Consider the following 20,246-nt stretch of genomic DNA (forward strand, 5'->3'; position numbering starts at 1 on the left):
TTAAGAATTGCTCACTAGCTTAACAGAGAGACAAATATAAGTGATTTATTTTAAGGGAGCTAAGTAATTTTAAAGCCAGAGGAGAGTTTGGGGGAAATAATAGAGACGACTCTGTCCTGAATTATTTTGAATCACACTTCATGCAGAGGGTGGGCCGTGGAGGGAAGCTCCATGTTAAATAAATTGGCATCATGTGGGGTAAGAAGTGAACTCAAGAGGATCTGAAGACTTCCCCGTTCTTAAGTCACACTATAGTCCTACAGTGTTAGAAAGCAGAACAGTTTCCCTTAGAATATCATTTGATTGAGCATTATAACCTCAACTTATGCCAAGGGAAGGAAAATAACTTTAAATTATAGCAACATTATTGTTAAACAAGGCTGCCTTTCAAAAATGCAATAAAAGTGGTATCAGGTAGTCAGACGACTGTGAACCATGTAATAGTACAGTTATCTGTTTTTCCTAAAGAAAATGGCATGTAAATTCTCCAAGTCTTTCGCGTTTAGTTAATAACGGTATTTCAGATCTAGTTTGACCTATTAACAGAAGCGTAACTATCTCACCTGTTGGCCATGGACATCTTGTAGGTTTTAGCACCAGCAGCTAATCCTGTTATTAAATTTCCTGTACTGATTCCAAACAATGGCTCCTTACGATCACTCTCCAAAACCTAATACAGGGAGAATTTTATTAACAGAAGTACAGTTCTCCCAACCCCTGCCAAAAAAATGCTGCCTCTGAAGGAATAAAAGTGAAGCATCCTTTTTTTTCCTTAATTAACAAGAAAATAGTAATTGAATAAAACATAAGACTGTAGGAGAGCCGAGGTGGCTCAGTCAGTTGGGCATCCGACTCTGGATTGGGCTCAGATCATAATCTCACAGTAGTAAGATGGAGCCCTGCATGGGGCTCTGTGCTGACAGTGCAGAACCTGCTTGGGATTCTCTCTTTCTCTCTCTCTCTCTCTCTGCCCCTCCCCCACTCGTGTGCACATACTCTCTCTCAAAATAAATGAATAAACTTAAAAACATTAGGCTATAAATATGAACATGACTGACAAATTTGTAGCATTAGAATTCCATAAAATGTTCTTAATATTGAAACTACAAAAAATTTAATATTTCTTTAGAAACTTAAAGGTGTTTCAGGTCCAAAAGTCATGGTGAGAAACATGAATTGTCATTTTATGACCATACAGAGAGACATACTTGGAGATTGCACTCCTGCTCTCTTGACTAGAGGACACAATCCCAGTCACTTTGTCTAAAGAAAGGTTCTTTTTCCTCTGGTACTCTCTCCTTATTGGTTCCTCCCATACAGTATCTGCTGACCATACTTCAGAGGTCATAGATAGGAGTAGTAAAGAATATCGGAATACCTAAAATATGTTATAGCCTTTATGGCAGTTACATAGCAGAGTCCCTCTTGCTTACACACAAATACACACTACCCCCAGGGTCACTGTACCTTTTTGACGTTCTGAATTAGTGGTTGTGCAAGAGCTGGGTTCCCGGGTCCTCCGGCAATTACAAGCCCATCATACTCCATCTTGGTGAAATCATGATTCCAGGGAACTAAATGCACTTCAGCTCCTCGCTAGAAAAGAAATGCAAAAATTATCAGTTTAATAACATTTTTCTTTGCCAAAGTGTAATTTTGCCTAGACCTTCTCTTGATTAACCACTCCCTAAAGGGGTGGGGAAATAGTACATGATGCAAATGAATAATGCTGAAGGAAAAATTCCTTGGTGGCTCACTGTATTTTGCATAATATAGATGGAGCCAATGGTCAATAGAAAGTGAAGAAAAAAGCACCATTACAGTTTTGATCCTGAAAAAAATAATGTACTTTCACATACTTTAGGGGGGAATTCTTTCAAAGCCTAAAGAATTCCTGACTGGGCACCCAACAATATAGGTTATTTTCACAAGCTGTGGTAGAGAGTTCCAAAGAAGAATGATAAATCCTTTTTCTGCAAAATTATGCTGGTCTCCCTCTCACCTTTTTCAATTTTGCTTTTTTTATCTGACCAAATTTTTATCAGCCTTCTTTCCTAGTGTTTTCTCATATTATCTGTAGCATATGTATTCTTATCAAATAATTAGAACTTATGTATATAGAAGTGGGTAGGAAGACATCTTTGATAATTTCCCTAGAAACATTTCGTGAGACGAAAATTTGAGAAAAAGAAGTGTATTTGGAAGAGTTCTAAGAAATACCAATAAAAAGTGACACTGTGAGGCACTCCAATAAAGTATGCATTATCAAGTTCTATGAACAACTAGAGCTTCAGCCCACTGGGGAACTCTGAGAGACAGTGTAGACAATCCACCCTCAAGATAGCTCAGTCATGGGGCAAAGGAGTTGAGATATTTCCACACTGACTTTCTCTAGTCATTGGGTAGAGGATGCTCCGGAGATCATTAATTCTACAGTATTTCCTGCCTACCAGCCACCTCCAACCAAATAAAGAGAGCCCTCAAGCAATGAAGTGCAGACATTTGAAATTGGAGTATGGGCAAAATGCCCTATAATGGTAAAATGAAAAGAAGGTATAGATAGGCCATCAACAGCATCTGCTACTAAAGAGTCCATGCAAATTTTTATTAATAAAATGGACCAGAAATTGAAATCATGATTTGGATATTGTTGATACTATCAAAGAGGAGATGGATTGAAGAATTCTTCTGTATTCATACCATTTTGGTATTATGGAAACATCCGTGTGTGCGTGTGTGTGTGCATGTGAGTGTGTGTGTGTGTATGTGTGTGTGAGAGAGAGAGAGAGAAATAGAAACAGAGACATAGATAGGGAGAGAGATGGAGAAGTGGGAGGAGAAATCCCAACAAAATAATATTTAAGGAAACATTATAATGGCTACATTCTCCTCAAGAATTTTTAAGGTTTAATTTTAATTTGTTGTCTAAGAGTCTATATAAAGCAATGTGAAAGTTTATGCTATTTCAGGGCATGATCCCTTCAAACATTTGTCACATAACAAATGTACTCCAATGGAGGAGTTCTCCAACTGACTAAATTTTTGGTTATCTCTAAACCCAACGAAAGTAAACATGGCATGTCTCAGCATGTCAGTCAATAAGTGATAAGAAGTCATCATTCTTCTCTGTGACATTTAAAGATTTTTTTAAAAACATACTCCACATCTCTAGTTTTAACAGGAATAAATGTTATTTTGTAGATCAAAGACAAAAGAAGAAAGTGGATCCCCTGACATTTTGAGAGAACACATTAGCTTTCTCTGACGCAGAAAAAGGAAATCAGTTTAACACTAAAGATCAATATTACAAATCCTCAGCCTTGAGATGGAACAAATTACTTACCTTTACTAGAAGGCGAATTACATTGTTTTTAATCCCACAGTCTACAGCTACCACCTTCGTGGGGTTTCCTTTGCCAAACACCTTGACATCCTGCCATTTTAAAAAAGCAGAGAGTAAGAGGGAAGGTCCAGCTATGAGCAACACACCAGTATCATAAACACATCTGAGGATGCTTTGCACTTATATTGATAACAGAGTAATTGCTAATGACTAGGGAATCATTGGCAGTTAACAATCAATTGATAAGAAAGGCATAGCAAGTGCCACAAACTGCACCTTTTCTATGAAGCAAAGGGTACTTTGCTGTTTTACATAAAATGTAGATTACAGTAATAACAATGGTCCCTGAGAAATTCCCATAGTTAACAATAATCTCTCCCATGTTTTGCCTCATTAACAATCAGTGGCAATGGAATTTTCAAGTATTACTTCCTGATTCAGCACTAGGCAGATGTAATAGATACATCACGCTTTAAATACCACTTGATCCTCAACTTGCAATAAAGTCTGGATGGGATAGAGATGTTGTGCATTAGGCTTATGCAGTGGGGCTAATAGATAAAATCAGGATGAGAGTCAAATGATTGCTAAGCTAGTGTAGACCACTGGTCTCTTTAGGTTACTATGCATTCACCCACATTGAAACGGTAGGCTTCACAAAAGGATCCCCAAGCATTTCATAATTATTACGTACATCTTAAGCACTGCTTGGAGTCAGATCCATTTTCATAGGCATTTACCCAAGAATCAGTTCCCCAAAGTCATAAAAGGAGAATTAATAGAAACAGAGGGAAAGCCTAGAAGGTTGGGTGCCCACATTCATTTCAGCCTCGAGAGTTAGCTAGTATATTCTGAATTTAGGATGACTTCAATGTTTCCAAAAGGTTTCAGATAAAAGTTGCAACCTGGATATTTGAAAGAGCATTTTACTTTAACTGAATGTCTTTTCTCCACAACTCTACAGAATGGGAAATGACAATCCTTAGACTGTACTTGAAAAAATATATACATAAAGTTTGTCATATTTTTTCTCCTGCTAACTATCCTAAATAAAAAACACCCCATTCCTTCCATGATCTGCAGAAATTATTGCTGAGCTGATCCCTAAATGCTACAGATAATCTCTCTCATCAGATAATTTGAAAAAGTACAGATTTATTTTTAACCTTAGGTTTCTGCTACAAAATAAAGCAATATTACCATCCAGTTGTAGCCACATCAAATTGCAATTACAAGACAATGAATTAAGTAATCAACCATACCCAAATAAAACTCATAGAATAAATACTGTCTGATACAAATATGCATTTTATCACAGTCACAATGAAATTATTTAATTGCACCAAGCATTAACAAACGGGGTCAGTTTTCACCATTGCAATCTTTCCCTTGATTTGAGGTAGATAAAAATACAGACAGGCTCTTTTTACTAGTCTCTACACAAATACGATATACATTCTTCATACAGAATGACAGAAGTTTTAAGCAAGAACTCACAGACACATGAATATATGAATTTGTATTATGACTCTTAAAGGGAGGAATATGTTATGCAGTGTTTTTAACCTCATTACCACAGAATTTTTTAAGGTGAATTCCTCTAGGACAACGTTCCTCACATGTAGAAAATACTACACTAGATCAGCAAGGTAGCTCTCAATTCTTAAAGGAAAAATATCACTTTTGTGTCTCAAACCAAACCACTTCACAGGGAAATGTCTAAAAACAAACACAGGAAAAATAGGTCCATGCCATTTGAATGAACAAATTTTAGAATTAAAAATGAGATTATTGCATATGGCATGATCAAATTCCAAATATGTAAGCAATTACATATCTAATTTAAAACTCACTGTCTTTAACAACTCATCTTTCTTATGCTTCAGCATGAATGTATGTCTGAACCCAACATCAACATCAAGGCTCAGTGATGATTGTCTGGGACCTATAATCCTCATCGCCCATTTCCATATGAATAGAATAGGAACAGGAATCCCAGATAATATCAAAGTGTGTCTTCTTTGAGGTTGACATACTATTAATTAGGCAACTTTCAGTCTTTTAATAACATTTTCTTAAGAAAACGCCCTGGTGGGGGCACTTGAGTGGCTCAGTCAGTTAAGCGTCTGACTTCAGCTCACGTCATGATCTCACAGTTCACGAGTTTGAGGTATGCAAAAGGGCTCAGTCCTGACAGCACAGAGCTTGGAGCCTGCTTTGGATTCTGTGGCTCTCTCTCTGCCCCTCCTCCTCTCATGTTCTCTCTCTCCTTTTCTCCATCTCTCAGAAATAAATAAACATTAAAAAATTAAAAAAGAAAAGGCCCTGGTAGAACTTCATGAATGTTCTCCATAGTCATTCTGATTGCAGCTAGATTGCAGCAAGTAAAAGTTACTAACTTTGAATGAAATGATTTGTATATTTTAGCTGCTATGAGATCCTTTTTTTCCCTCAACTCAGGTGCTTCAGGAAGATGACCTCCGCCTAAGTGAAGATTTTGATATTACAAGAAATAGAACTACAAAATGTGAAGGGAAATCTCTCACCTTGGTTGAAACCTCAGCAATCAAATTCTGCTTATTCGGATCCATGAAATCCACAGACTGACCTTCAAATTCGATCTTCCCCAGCATGGTACCCTGTCAAATAAAAAAATTAGACAGTTAAAAGGGAGCAACAGTCAAGGTGCTGACAAAATCCATTCACAGGGACTTACACAGCAGCTCCAAGATCTAAAATGTCTTTATAGGGGCACCTGAGTGGCTCAGCCGGTTAAGTGTCTGACTTCGGCTCAGGTCATGAGCTCATGGTTCGTGGGTTCAAGCCCCCATGTTGGGCTCTGTGCTGACTGCTAGCTCAGAGCCTGGAGCCTGCTTCAGATTCTGTATCTCCCTCTCTATCTGACCCTCCCCTGCTCATGCTGTCTCTCTCCCTTTCTCAGAAATAAGTAAAAACATTTAAAAAATTTAAAAATAATAAAAGTAAAATGTCTTTATAACTACTCATAACCATTCGCAGAAGATCCTCATCTTCTCAACCTGGAAAGATGAAGTAATTTGCATGGTACATTTTGAGAAACACCCTAGGAAGTACAATTCATTTTTCTTAGGGCTGAGATTGTGACCTGGAGTAAGCAAAGTCAAAAGGCATCAGAATTCAGGCCTTCAAGTTCCAGGCTGGTGCCAATTAGCCTATTTAGGCTACCTATTCCCTAAGTGTTTAAGACCTAAAGATAGTTCATAGGAAACATGGACAAAACAATCTATTGAGACGAATATAAGAAATCTAAAAATTGCAGAAAATTGAAAAGAATGAGGATTAATTACATTATGATAGTAAAATTTATTCACAAAAAGATGTGAAATGCAGGCACCTGGCTAGTTCAGTCAGGAAATCATGTGACTTTTGATCTCGGGGTCGTGAGTTTGAGCCCCACATTGAGCATAGAGATAACTTAAAAATAAATAAATAAATAAAGATATGTAATGCCAAATAAGTCATCAGTTTTTAGAAGAAGCATTGAAAATATTCACTGCTTTAGATATGTTAATGTTCAGGTGTCCTTAAAGACCTGAACTTTAAAGAATGTTTAGAGCTCTCTGAAGTTTTCACAAATTAGCCTTGTTAGCTGAAAAATGTTTTCTTATTGTTAACAATATCTTGAGATTTACTTAGTAGTAAGTCTAGTTTTAACTATTTAGAAAAATGGCATATTTCATTCAGTAATCAAGACTTTATTGGGGGTTGGAGGGAGTCAAAATAATTCATTGATTTGCCTTTCTTCAAGGAAATTACTGCATTGAAGGAAAGAGAAAGTAGCTTTTGTTCCCTTTTGAAATGTATCCCTTAAGGGAAGAAGTCACCTGGAATGGGTGAGAGTAGAAAGTACCAGCATATCATTCACACATGATGGTTATTTTAATGTGATTATTAGACAAGAGTGATAGCGTAATAATCACTTCCACACTGGATTATTACATTTCATGACGGTCTCTACTTACTTTTATCATCCAAATCACAGATTTTTTTGACCATATCTATTGATCCCTAATTTTGAAATGTGGTTTTCAGTTCTCATTCCTTCTTTTTTTTTTAAAGCATCCTGAATGAAATACAAACTTACTTTTCAACCTAAGATTAACAGAACTGAAAGTCAGAGTATACATTTTTAATATGAACCAACATCACTCATAGTCAAATATGAGGCAATACTACTATTTTACCCGTGCCTCTTCTATTCAGACTAATTTTTTTTTAATGTTTTATTTACTTCTAGGAGAGAGAGAGAGACAGTGTGAGCAGGGGAGGGTCAGAGAGAGAGGGAGTCACAGACCGAAACAGGCTCCAGGCTCTGAGCTGGCAGTCAGCACAGAGCCCGACGCGGGGCTCGAACCCACGAACCGCGAGATCATGACCTAAGCGAAAGTCGGACGCTTAACCGACTAAGCCACCCAGGCGCCCCTATTCAGCCTAATTTTTTAAAAGTTTATTTATTTATTTTTGAGAGAGACAGAGAGTCCGTGGAGGAGGGGCAGAGAAAGGGAGACAGAGAATCCCACAGGTCTCCCACTCAGGAACCAAGAGATCATGACCTGAGCCAAAATCAAGAGTCCAGAATCAGACACTTAACTGACTGAGGCATCCAGGTGCCCCTATTAAGCTGAATTTTGAAAACCTAACCACCTGTGATAAAAGGAGAGCTCATTTTAAACTAACATAGCACATGAAGAGTACGATATAGTCTTGTAAACCATTTTCCCAAATCATTAGGCTTGACTATATTTTATTTGCTCACTAATTCTGGAGCCCAAACTGAACTTCCTCCTCTTCCCATTCAGGTAGCCTAACCATTGTTTACTGCTCTCACAATATGACTGGGCTAAGGAAACACAAGAATCAACTTGGGATGTATAATCCAATTAACATCTATTCTCAGGAAAATTATGGAAGAAAAAGCAAAAGCAAAGGTAGAGGGACAGGACTTTGTAAACTCTCATTGTCTTGCTGTCATGGGTGTGTGGCACGCCTTATTTTCAAAGAGCTGTTTTCAGAAAGTTGTTCTTTGTTTCCTTATATAGAGAGCTTCTGTCAATATTCTTTCTAACTGGGAGTCTGCAAGAGATTTATTTGAAGAATCCATTTCACTTTGAAATTGTGTCATTTATTATCTTTCTTTTTTTATGTAATATAATTCAATGAAAAAAAAACTTCAGTGGCTTTGAGGAATTTAGTTAACATTAGTGAGGTACAGCTTCTTTGTGGTCTGGGATGTGAAGGTTTGGGTAGGAAAAAAATTAGTGCACTCCTCTTACAACAAGAAAAAGCAAGCAGGTGGTGATGAGGTATTGTCAGAGGAGGGGTCAGATGTTTCAGCTATGAGATGTGCCAGCAAAAGATAAACTTACCTTTTATCACCTTGGTCATTGGTGCAGTCTTAAGAAAGACTATATAACTGAGGTACCATATGCAGGGCTCACTGGTCATGCTCATGAAATATAACTCACTAACTTCACAGATAAGCACTCCAAGAAAACTAAACACATACCAGCATGAATGTTGCACATTTCCTGGTTCACAGTTTTCAGCACATCAGCATTCAACTGAGGCAAAATTATTACGCACCTGATTACTTCCTCCACTGGTCTCACTAACCCTGTCACATGAGCTGACTTATAAAGGCCTTGACTCACTGGGATAGTGACCACTCAATAACCTGCTGCCAACTGAATTTATCTCGAATCCATTCAGCAACAAACATCCCCATCAAGTATTAAGTCTTGAAAATTACATTAGAAATAGTAAAACAAGGTGACAGAGGCCCAAATGACAGAAACTGGCCAGTTTTGTTCTTGGACATACTGTTGGATTCTTCGAGCACTGAGAAAAAATATAATATTTAAATGTATAGAGATAAAGTATAGTATATATGCTATATACTATTTTTAATTTATATATGTAACTTTTACATATGTAATTATATATACATATACATTTATTTATATTTATACATACATATACATTACATATATAAATTAAAAATAGTATATAGCATATATACTATACTTTATCTCTATAAAGTACATATATACACACATATATATAAAGAAACATAGAGTTGGCTAAAGATGATGATCATACCTTATCCCGAATTATTTTAGTCAGCATTCTTGTATCCACTCCATAAATTGCAGGGACCTATAAGAAAGAAAATTTGTAGTGACAGTGAAATTGGAGGAAATTAGATCCAGCATATTGTTTTCAAGTTATAAACAGCATCATCTATCTTCTTGAGCAGTAAATAATTTCCCTACTCCTTCTTTTCTCTGACCCAGGGTGACTGTGTTGTCAGAACACGGTAAATTGCTGTTACAGTTGGGAACAGGACTCTAAATACCCAGGCCCTTCCTTAGGATAAAAAATGAGAAATTCTGAACATCAATCTTCTGCTATAGTTTTGTTTCTTTTAACACAAGATGTTAAAAAGGTGATGTTGCATATTTATATATATTATGTGTATTAATATAGATAAATAATGGAATCTGTGAATATCATAAGCAATGATATGTAAATATATGCAAATCCATGTTTTGAGCCAAATGTTCCTATTACCTACAAGACACTCAACACATTTTTCTGAAGGTGCTTGCTAAGTCATCAGGCTGTAATTAGATTTGCCCTTCCTACCAGGAAATCAGGCAATATCACTGTTTTCTTTTCTTTGAGTAGTTTGGATAGACACAAAGGTGGCAAATTCAAAGGGCAATGAGTTAGGAATCAGAAAAATAGGGTCTACTTTTTTTCTTCCACTATTTATTTCAGTGATGTTTGAGCAAGATGTTTTTCCTCACCTGTACATAGAAGAAGGTGAACCAATTACTATCTTCTACTCTATTCAAAGTGAATTTTACTTATTTTTATATTTTAATGTGTATTTATTTACTTTGAGGGAAGGGCAGAGAGAGAGAGAGAGAGAGAGAGAGAATCCCAAGCAGGCTCCATGCTGTCAGCACAGAGCCCCAGAAGGGGTTCGATCTCACCAATTGTGAGATCATGACCTGAGCGAAAATCAAGGGCTTAACTGACAGAGCCACCCAGGTGCCCCTATCCCAAGCACATTTTAAAAATGAAGTAATAAGTCATGAATTAAGTTCATGCTCAAACTATGAGTTCTGACACAGAGCAGCTGTCATATCAGTTGCTTAATGACACAGAGGAAACACTAAAGTGACGGTCTCCTAAATGACCATTACAAAAATTAGCTGTCTAGGTAACGGAAGTACATTAAGATAATGGTTGAGAATGAAACAGTAGTAATTCAGGGGATGACATAAAATGCCTTCTTCTCCCTTTCAAAATTTAGAAAGAATGAGACCCAGGAAGCCAAAATCAAGATTTCCTGATTTGTCAGAAAGCAACAACATTTAGCCCCAAAAAGCAGATGCTCGTTAGAATAATATTCTGCCAGTTACAGGCCCCACAGCAATCCAACAAAAAGAAGCTACAGCACAGCAGATGCAGCTAAAGATAGCATGTCCCTTAACTTTAAGTAGTCTGGCATTCAAACCAGGAGATTCCTCTTACTTGATTAGAAAATAATACTTAAGTTAAGGAAAGTATAAGATAACGTTTATAACCCTTTTCACCTACTACTTCAAATGAGATTATATCTAATTATGCTTCATAGAGTCATAATGTTTAAGCTAAAAGAAACTTAATAGCATTCTGTTTATGTTTATAAGAGTTAAAGATTTCAAAAGTAAGGTATGATTACATGACCTACACAAAATCACACAGCTAGTTAATGGTAAAGCTGGTACTAGAAGCCATGATGGAAATGCATATCTTGGTCCTCAGTAAAAGGGGATGGGAAAATTAAGTGGCTCAAGAAAATAGAATATTCTAAAGTTTTCTCTAGTCCCTTTCCTCCAAGAGAAATGCCACCAAGCATGTGCCACATAGCAGATTAAACTAAAACTATGTGGCCCTTATTATTTAGAAGAAATTTAGTCCAGGGGCGCCTGGGTGGCTCAGTCGGTTAAGTGTTTGACTTCGGCTCAGGTCATGATCTCGCGGTTCACGGGTTTGAGCCCTGCATTGGGTTCTGTGCTGGCAGCTCAGAGCCTGGAGCCTATTTCAGATTCTGTGTCTCCCTCTCTCTCTGTCCCTCCCCCACTCATGCTCTGTCTCTCTCTGTCACAAAAATAAATAAAAACTATAAATTTTTTTTAAAAAATGTATAAGAGAATTAGTCCACTTAGTTCCACCGGAATATCTCTCACCTTTTCTTCTTGTAGCCACTGCCCAAGACTCTTGGTGGCCAGCCAGTGGTGGTAGTCATCGCTGTAATTCAGCACCAGCAAACCTGCAACCTGGAAACAGAGTTGTTTTCAAGGCATGACCACGAAATATGTGACTTGTTTTAAGAGTCAGTTTGCATTTTTTTAAAAAAAATATTTATTATATCCATTAATACAAGGCCTAAAATTTTTGAGATTTGAAGAAAAAAGATGATCAACATTTTTCTCTTAAAATACATCACTGTTACCTTAATTACCATGTTGAGGAATAGTCTTAGCCCATTCGCTAACTCCTGTCCCCTTACTCAGCACCCTGGTACCTTTCCTCTATGGCATTTATCAATAATCTAGTTAATAATCACTTGTTTAGTGTACATGAAGAATAAATACTTTTTAACTACATTGAAAGGAGACTGAGAAATACGGGGGAAATTGTGAGAAATAGAATTAATCTACATGATCAGCCCAAGTCATTCAAAAATAGTGACAAAAAAGAAAAGAATGAAAAGACAGATTAATTTGGAGTATACATTTTTAATTGTTTATATGGTCCACATTCCTAATATTATCCAAATGTATCGCGATTAGGAAATCTTAATGTGTTTACTTCTTTTAGAATGACATACAAGCTATCTTTTATTCATCCTCTAAATAGGGTAAGATTAAAAGGCAAATAGTTGATACACAGTTGATTACTGAGAACCTTTTAAAGGGTAATTCATCACCATTTCTTGTAGCATAGTTGTCATTTAGACTTATAACAACATCTTTCCAAATTAACCCAAGTTTCATCCACAGCATTAAGACCAAATGCAAAGTGTCATGAAAAATGAAATTCAAAATAATGTCATGTTAAAAATTATTCTCATAGACATAGGAATAAGGTTGAGAACATGAATTTAATAGTTTGTACCACAGTATTAGGGAGAAACTTTGCTCACCCTTGATTCTTAAAAATAAATCAACTATACCCCCTCCAAATGAGACTTCTTTTTTTTTTAATGTTTATTTATTTTTGAGAGAAACTGAGTGAGAAGGAGCAGGGGAGGGACAAAGAGAGAGGGAAACACAGAATCCAAAGAGGGCTCCAGGTTCTAGGCTCCAAGCTGTCAGCACAGAGCCTGATGTGGAGCTTGAACTCACAAACCGTGAGATCATGACCTGAACTGAAGTCAGTCGCTCAACCTACTGAGACACTCAGGCGCCCCAAGACTTATTTTTTTAAAGGATTTATTTATTCCATTACTGGAAGCCTCCACATCCAACATGGGGCTCAAACTCACAACATGGAGATCCAGAGTTGCATGTACTAGTGACTGAGCCAAATTGAGACTTTTTAAATAGTTATCACTGGCACTACCTTAATTCCATCAGACTCCAAAAACTTGCTAAGTCCCAGTTCATCCAGTGCAGTAGTGTCAGGGGCTCCGCCATTCCCAATAATGGGATTGGCCATGGTGAGAATCTGTCCCTTGTAGGCAGGGTCAGTAAGGGCTTCCGGGTACCTGAGTAAAGATGCCAAAAAATTACCAACAAAATAATGTAGGTAACTACAATATTACAAACTATATACATGCTCTTAATTATTGAACCCTTGAAAATGACAGAACATGAGATTAAAATCCCATAAACTTGACTCTAGATTTTAGCAAATCTGAAGAAATTTTATGATAGAAGATGAAAATGTATCCCATGATATGACTGATATGAAAAGACAAATTGACTCTTTTTTTTAAATTTTCATTTAAATACAGTTGACACACAGTGTTGCATTCGTTTTAGGCCTACAACATAGTAATTCAACGTTTTTATATGCTATGCTATGGTGTAGCTATCATCTGTCATGATACAAGATAATTACAGTATCACTGACCATATTCTCTATGTGGTGCCCTTTATTCTTGTGATTTATTTATTCCATTACTGGAAGCCTATACATTCCATGCTCCTTCACCCATTTTTGCCCTTCTTCCACCCCTCTTCCTTCTGGCAACCATAGTTTGTTCTCTGTATTTATGGGTCTGATTCTGCTTTTAAAGCAAATGGACGCTTAAGTACTAGGGCGTATTCCCATATAATTTTCATTCCCTCAATTTCTTAAACTTTTTAATTCCTTAAAATATCCTTCATAGGGACCTAATTGTTTTTTTAATATTTTTAAGTGTATTTATTTGAGAGAGGGAGTGCATGCACACAAGCAGGGGAGGGGTAGAGAGAGAGAGAAACCCGAGCAGGTTCCACACTGTCAGTGCAGAGCCCCATGTAGGGCCTGAATTCATGAATGGTAAGATCATGACCCAAGACAAAGCCAAGAGTCAGACGGTTAACCAACTGAGCCACTCTGGAGACCCCTGGGGTCTTCATTTTTAAAATATTGTTCTATTTAAAGTTTGCAGATATCTTGAAGTTTCTACTTGCCTTACCAGACATGAGCCCAAACTGATATTTACTGTGAGGACTGCCAATTTCACCATAATACTAACTGTCAAAAATGTTTTTAAGAAAATATTTTGTAGGAAACTGAAGAGAATCCTGATTATATCAATGGCAGCTGCATGGGTATATATGTTTATTAAAATTCATTGAACATTTAAAATGAATGAATTAATATCTGTGACAGAATTAATAAAATAAATGCACTAGATTTTTATTTTAAAGCCTAGAGAAGGGGAAAAATAAGGATACATATAGTTTATGAAAGAATCACTCAGTAAGGTTTTTTTAAAAAATAGCTTTAGAAAAAGGTATATAACTTGGAGTTATTATGAACTTAGAAAAGCAATCCCATAAAAATTTGACCTGAAACACTTCTGACTTCTAAATCAAAAGATTCAAAAAGCTATTTTAAAGTACTGATATAGACTTAGGAAGGAATGCATTAGGTCTTTATTTTAAAGTTAAAAACACATATATTCTCATTTTTATTTTATATATATATGTATATATATATATATATATGCATATGTATCACTCTTGTTCTTAGCAGTAAGGAACATTACTCCAGTAAGCACCAGGAGTTCTCTATAACTATTTCATGCACTGGAATCCACTGCAAATGTGGTTCCCCTCACATTTTCACTTTCTGCAGAATGAGTTAAACCAAGTCTTTACTGTGGATTACTAGTGTAAATGAATTTAGGTGCTAAGGGGGACAGAATCAACAACCTTTAAACCAATACAGTTCAACATAGGAAAGTAGTCAACATAAATTCTTCAACCCCATCCAGACAAACTCCTCCCAGAACTATCTTTGTCAGTAGAACACTTAGTCTTTCAGCTCAGCAACCCATAAGGTGACTAGGGTGCTATAATATTTATCCACACCTCCATCAGCTAATTTCTCAGATGCCTTTCACCTGTCAGGAACTGCTAATTTTTTAACCAAGGCTTACACACAATATAAATGCATTTCTTGAAGATGAAAAACAAAATAACACCTTTAATTATCAACCACCTTACCGAGTGAGCCACACAATGAATGAAACAACAGTTCTCAATGGAAAATAGGGTCCGTGGACTAATCTACTAATGAATGCCTTTTTTGTACATCAGAAACATCTTTAATTAATTTAATTTTACTTCCCTTTCTTCTTTCTTTCCGTGAAAGAACTGGCCATTCCCTTTAAACATATGCTTACAATACTCTCTCTGGTAAATGAATAAATACAGCTTGTCCTAGAGAACTGCAGCATTAGAAGCAAATTAATCCATCAGGTCCTGTTTGACTTTTGTGATGTGACAAGATTTATTACCCATAATCTATCACAGAGAAGAAAACTCTAGTGCCCTCCATCATTCTGATCTATATTAAACAGTTGTCTGTTGGCAGGTATATTAACACAGCTAGTAATTAGTGCTGTCGAAAAGCTTAAATAATTGTCTGGTGAAGCAAAACTTTGCAAACAGCTTTCATACACTGTAATTTAATGTTCTCACCAGTGGAACTATTTTAAAACCCATCTAATATTCTTTATTTCAAACAGAGAGCCAAGAGTTTAGAGAAGAATGTATGTTAATAACATAATGGAAGTTTGGCTGGTCGATAATTTCAGTATCCGTTAACTCAATGACTCTGTCTTTATAAGGTTAACTGAATTTTCCTAAATAATTTATTAAATATTCTATCCTATAGAAGTTTATCCACTGAATCTCTAATGGAAACCTCTTAAAACCATCCAGTCATATTTTTTAAAGAACTAATATGTTTTTTAATCCCAACTATAAATCACGATCTAATCCAGGCCTCTCATTTTTGTATGTGGCAAGTAGAATTCAGAAAGGTTAAGTGATCTTCTCAATATTGCATAATCAGTTGTCATTGAAGTTTAGACGAGAACTTCAGCCTCCCAGTTCCCAGATGAACAAATATTTGTTGGCTAGATAAGAACAGCTACGTGATTTCTGTAGTAGCTCTTATCTTTGTTGCTGCACATCTTTTAGCAGACCTTCAATACTAAGTTGGGTCTCAACTGATAATTTTGAAAATATCAGATCTATGAACCTGCTCTCCTTTTGATTACTTTAGTAAAATAAATGTACTTGTTACTTGTGTATTCTATAGGTATAGAATACCTAAGAACTTTCTCAGCTACTTATAGTAGTTCAAATTAGATGTGCAAAGCTGACTCTTAACTTCACTGAAAGAATGGCACTAGAGTGAGATACCCATCTTTTCCCTTCTCTTGCAGAGGCCACTTAATACTCTCACATAACCTGCCTCCTTGGACCCTAGTTATCTAGAATTACTTTTATTCCTTATTTTCAGGGTAATACCAGTGTCCATGTTCTCTTTCATTTACAACAGCAGGGAGGAGTTTGTGTCTATGCCTTCTTTCAGGGATGCCTAGAGTACACCACATAAAGGTGCAGTGCAATGCCAGGATGATATGCAGTCTTATTATCATGTGATGATATCAACCTCCCACCATGAGTAAGATCATCTCATTATTCCTCTACATAAAGGAAGAGTAAAACCTTGGTGCACAAGCATTACTCACCCTGCTAGGCCAGTATTAAAAACCACTTCACCAGCAACAGAGGATGGATGGCCAAAGGAGTAACCTTTCATCTTTGTTCCATCTTCCAGGACAATGTGTGCTGTCTGTGCCTAAAGAAACAGATTGGTGAATCTTAGCAGAATACAAAATATGAGGCACACCTAGTTGAAAAATATCCAAAGATATAATATACAAATGTATTAAATAAATGTACAGTATATTTGATGAAACCATACTGCCTATATTTGGAGTTGCGCTCCTGTTCCTTGTCATTTTTCTTCAAACGTGTGGCTCTTGTTACTGGCAAGTGTTTTATTTTGTTTTGCTTGAAAGAGGAACTAAGGCATCTTGGTACATTGTATATTCCAAGTCTACTTGTAGAATTATCGACAATCCAGAAATATTTCAGTTGAGCTGAAATGCTATGTGTTTATCTCCCTCCCCCCTTAATATTACATAGCTTTGCTCAAGTATAGCTTTAAGGGAAGCTCATGTGTTGGCAAAAACATTGCATATTGTACCATATAGCTCATCATCACTCTGAGGTTTAGGGCTAGAAGGAATCTTCAAGATTATCCATCAAATTGTCTTCCAGAGAACTTCTGTATTTGATGGCGTTCTCCCAAGGGCTGCCCCTCATCACCAGCTTTATGGTCATAAAGGAGATGAAACCCTATCCCCACTCTATTAATACCGACACAAATGGAAGCACTGTGAAACATCTAAAAATAGGTCATATTATATTTTTAAGTAGAGTTAGTTATATCCATGTCTGGTTCTCTTTTTAGAATCCAAGGCATTCTGAATTTGATAACTTCACCATGCTAATCTTTGAACTAGTTTCTATAAAATTCTTGGCTAAGAAGAGTGACAATGAGAGAAACTTATCTAAGAAGCAGACATTGGCTACTCTTCAAAAATACTCTAAATTCTATTGTTGAAACAATTTAGGACAAATCTCAATTTACATAAGATTCAAGGAAGAGAGAAATGTGTTAAACCATACTTTGGAATGTAAAATATACACTGTAAGAAACTACAGGACAAAATAAGTGAAACATGGTTTTAAAAAATAACTATAAGGAAAAATGTCTCTGCAAGAATTGAGGAAATTTGATTAACTTTTAGTGTAATTTTTACTGACGATAGCATTATGCTTATATTTAAGAGTCCTTTTTTTAAAAAAAGATATACACTGAAATGCTTAAAGATAAAATAATTTCCTTCAAAATATTCAGGGGTTAGGACAAATAGGTAGGGATATGAAACAAATTCAGCCATGAGTTAAAATTGTTGAAGTAAGGGAGATCAGTGCGTAGGTCTTTCTGCAAAGATTAAGTGTGGCCGTTAAAGAGAAACATGAATTCTCTACTTTCTTCCTCTTACATTTTTAGGACAGGACTCATAGTGTGTAACCCTTTAGCACCCTGCCATCCAAATCCTCCCATACACATACACACCAACCTGGGATACAGATGAAACTCAGTAAGTGATTTCCAGACCTCTGTTACTATATTCCTCTAACTTTGCGACATGCACTTTGTTTTTCCACTGCTAAAATGGAAAACCTGATTATTTTTCTATAGTAGTCTTCTCTGTAGAAATACAATGCTTCTTTTAGGTACAAAGCAAACAAATCTCTTGCCATAGGAATGATTGCTCTTTGTATAAAGTAGTGTTTGATCACCTTTAAACTAATATACCGTGTGACTAAATATTTTATGTGTGGGTATGCATACTCAAAATATTTATACACAAAATATTTTAGTATTTCCTATTAAAATTGATATGTTTGGGGCACCTGGATGGCTCAGTCAGTCAAGCATCTAACTCTTGATTTCAGCCCAGGTTATGATCTCACAGTTCCTGGGATCAGGTCCTGCATCAGGCTCTTTGCTGACAGTATGGAACCTGTTTGGGATTCTCTCACTCCTCTCTCTCTTTTCTCTTCTCTCTTCCTCCTCTCTCTCTCTCTCTCTCTCTGTTTCTCTCTCTCTCCCTCTCCCCCCCACAAAATAAATAAATAAATAAGCTTAAAATATTTTTTAAAAAGAAGAATTATTTCCTTAAAAAAAAGATTCTTGGGGCTCCTGGGTGGCTCTGTCAGTTATGATCTCACGGTTCATGAGTTTGAGCCCCACATAGGGCTCTGTGCTGACAGCTTGAAGACTGGAGCCTGCTTCAAATTCTGGGTCTCCCTCTCTCTCTCTGCCCCTCCCATGCTCGCTCTATCTCTCCCTCTCAAAAATAAGTAAACATTACAAAGAGTTTTTAAAAATATTCTTTCTCTCCTCTACCCGTCCCCTGCTCGCTCTCTCTCTCTCTCTCAAAATAAAATAAAATAAAATAAAATAGGTATATTTAAGATATTTTTCTCAATCAGAAAGTTCTTTTTTTTAATTAGAGGTACAATGCATGGATTTAAAATTTGTATTTCTGAGAAAGATTGGACAAAGTGCTGTCTGCACATCTTATATGTGTTTCTGTCTATAAGTATGTATGTGTGTGCGTCCATAGGCAGAGTTAGCCAAAACAATTTTGCCTTTATTTGGCTTACAAATTATCTTTGATATAAAATTTTGTTTTATGGATAGTCTTGGATCCAGTGTTCGAGATCTCAAGCTTGACACTTTATCTTTGAATAGTTATGGTTTATCTTCTCAGCAACTAAGCTAAAAAAGCTTTTGGAATTACTGAGCACAAAGGAAACCACAATGAGTAATTAATATAATATGAGTGATGACAGGACTTCCACACAAGTTCTGAATTCTGCTTCTGTATACAGGAAATCAACTTTGCATGTCACTTCTAATAGGATGATTTTCTTATTTTGCATTTTATTTCAATTTGTCAACTATCGTTTATTTACAATTCAAGACAGAGGTTGAGGATTTTAGGAAATATGAGTGATAATGTTCAGTGTGTTAGAATTATTACAAGCTAATCAAATGTCTATGGTGCTGGTTCTCAGTAGGGGCATTTTTAATGGGAAAATTCCCTATGTATCTCTGACATGTTTCATTAGGTGAACCTCTTTGGTTCAAGTAATGAAAATTCACTGTCAAAAAAACATGTTCTACTAAAAATATTATTTTCTGTTCTTGAGGAAGTCATGTGTAACCTACATGCTTTCACAAAATGGAAGGAAGGAAGCCAACATTTTCCTAAACAATACATAACTTTGATGGAACCTAAAATAACTGTATTTAGTTGGCAAAATGAGTGCCAACTACCAATTTCAACTGTTTTCTATACACCAGTTTATCTATCCTACTCTAAGCCATGCCTGCCTAAAATATCATCTCTGTTTTCTTTTCTTTTGTTTTTTTCTGTTTCTCTTCTCATCTAAGACTTTTAAATTGTCTGATCTCTGGGTTAGACACCATCTAATTATTTTAAAGAAAGGTAAAAATTAGCATAAGCAAATCCAACTCCTGTTAGCCTGTTCCTACAAATCTATTTGGTATTTTTCTTTCTCTCTCCATGGGACTGGTTTTCTACTTTGGTTTCAGTCTTTTAAAGATATATTTGAGGAGACATTTACTGTTGCCTGAAATAGTCCCTGAGATTGTGTTCAATATGTCTTTTTGATCCTTTAATTATATTTTT

The 20,246-nt window shown here is 36.2% G+C and overlaps 1 protein-coding gene across 1 annotated transcript in view; it reads right to left on the minus strand.

Annotated features, from left to right (window-relative positions):
* Positions 1-20,246, minus strand: part of CPS1 (carbamoyl-phosphate synthase 1) — a 140,315-nt gene that overhangs the window by 88,330 nt on the left and 31,739 nt on the right. The window contains exons 3-10 of the mRNA XM_077770982.1: positions 16,638-16,747; positions 13,001-13,145; positions 11,623-11,712; positions 9,482-9,538; positions 5,890-5,982; positions 3,344-3,433; positions 1,468-1,596; positions 564-670 (exon numbers count right to left, since the gene is read on the minus strand). Of these exons, the coding sequence (XP_077627108.1) occupies positions 564-670; positions 1,468-1,596; positions 3,344-3,433; positions 5,890-5,982; positions 9,482-9,538; positions 11,623-11,712; positions 13,001-13,145; positions 16,638-16,747 (821 nt within the window). The remainder of the gene's footprint in view (positions 1-563; positions 671-1,467; positions 1,597-3,343; positions 3,434-5,889; positions 5,983-9,481; positions 9,539-11,622; positions 11,713-13,000; positions 13,146-16,637; positions 16,748-20,246) is intronic.

This window comes from Crocuta crocuta, unplaced genomic scaffold (assembly GCF_008692635.1).
Source record: "Crocuta crocuta isolate KB4526 unplaced genomic scaffold, BGI_CrCroc_1.0 scaffold160, whole genome shotgun sequence".
Taxonomy (NCBI): Eukaryota; Metazoa; Chordata; class Mammalia; order Carnivora; family Hyaenidae; genus Crocuta; species Crocuta crocuta.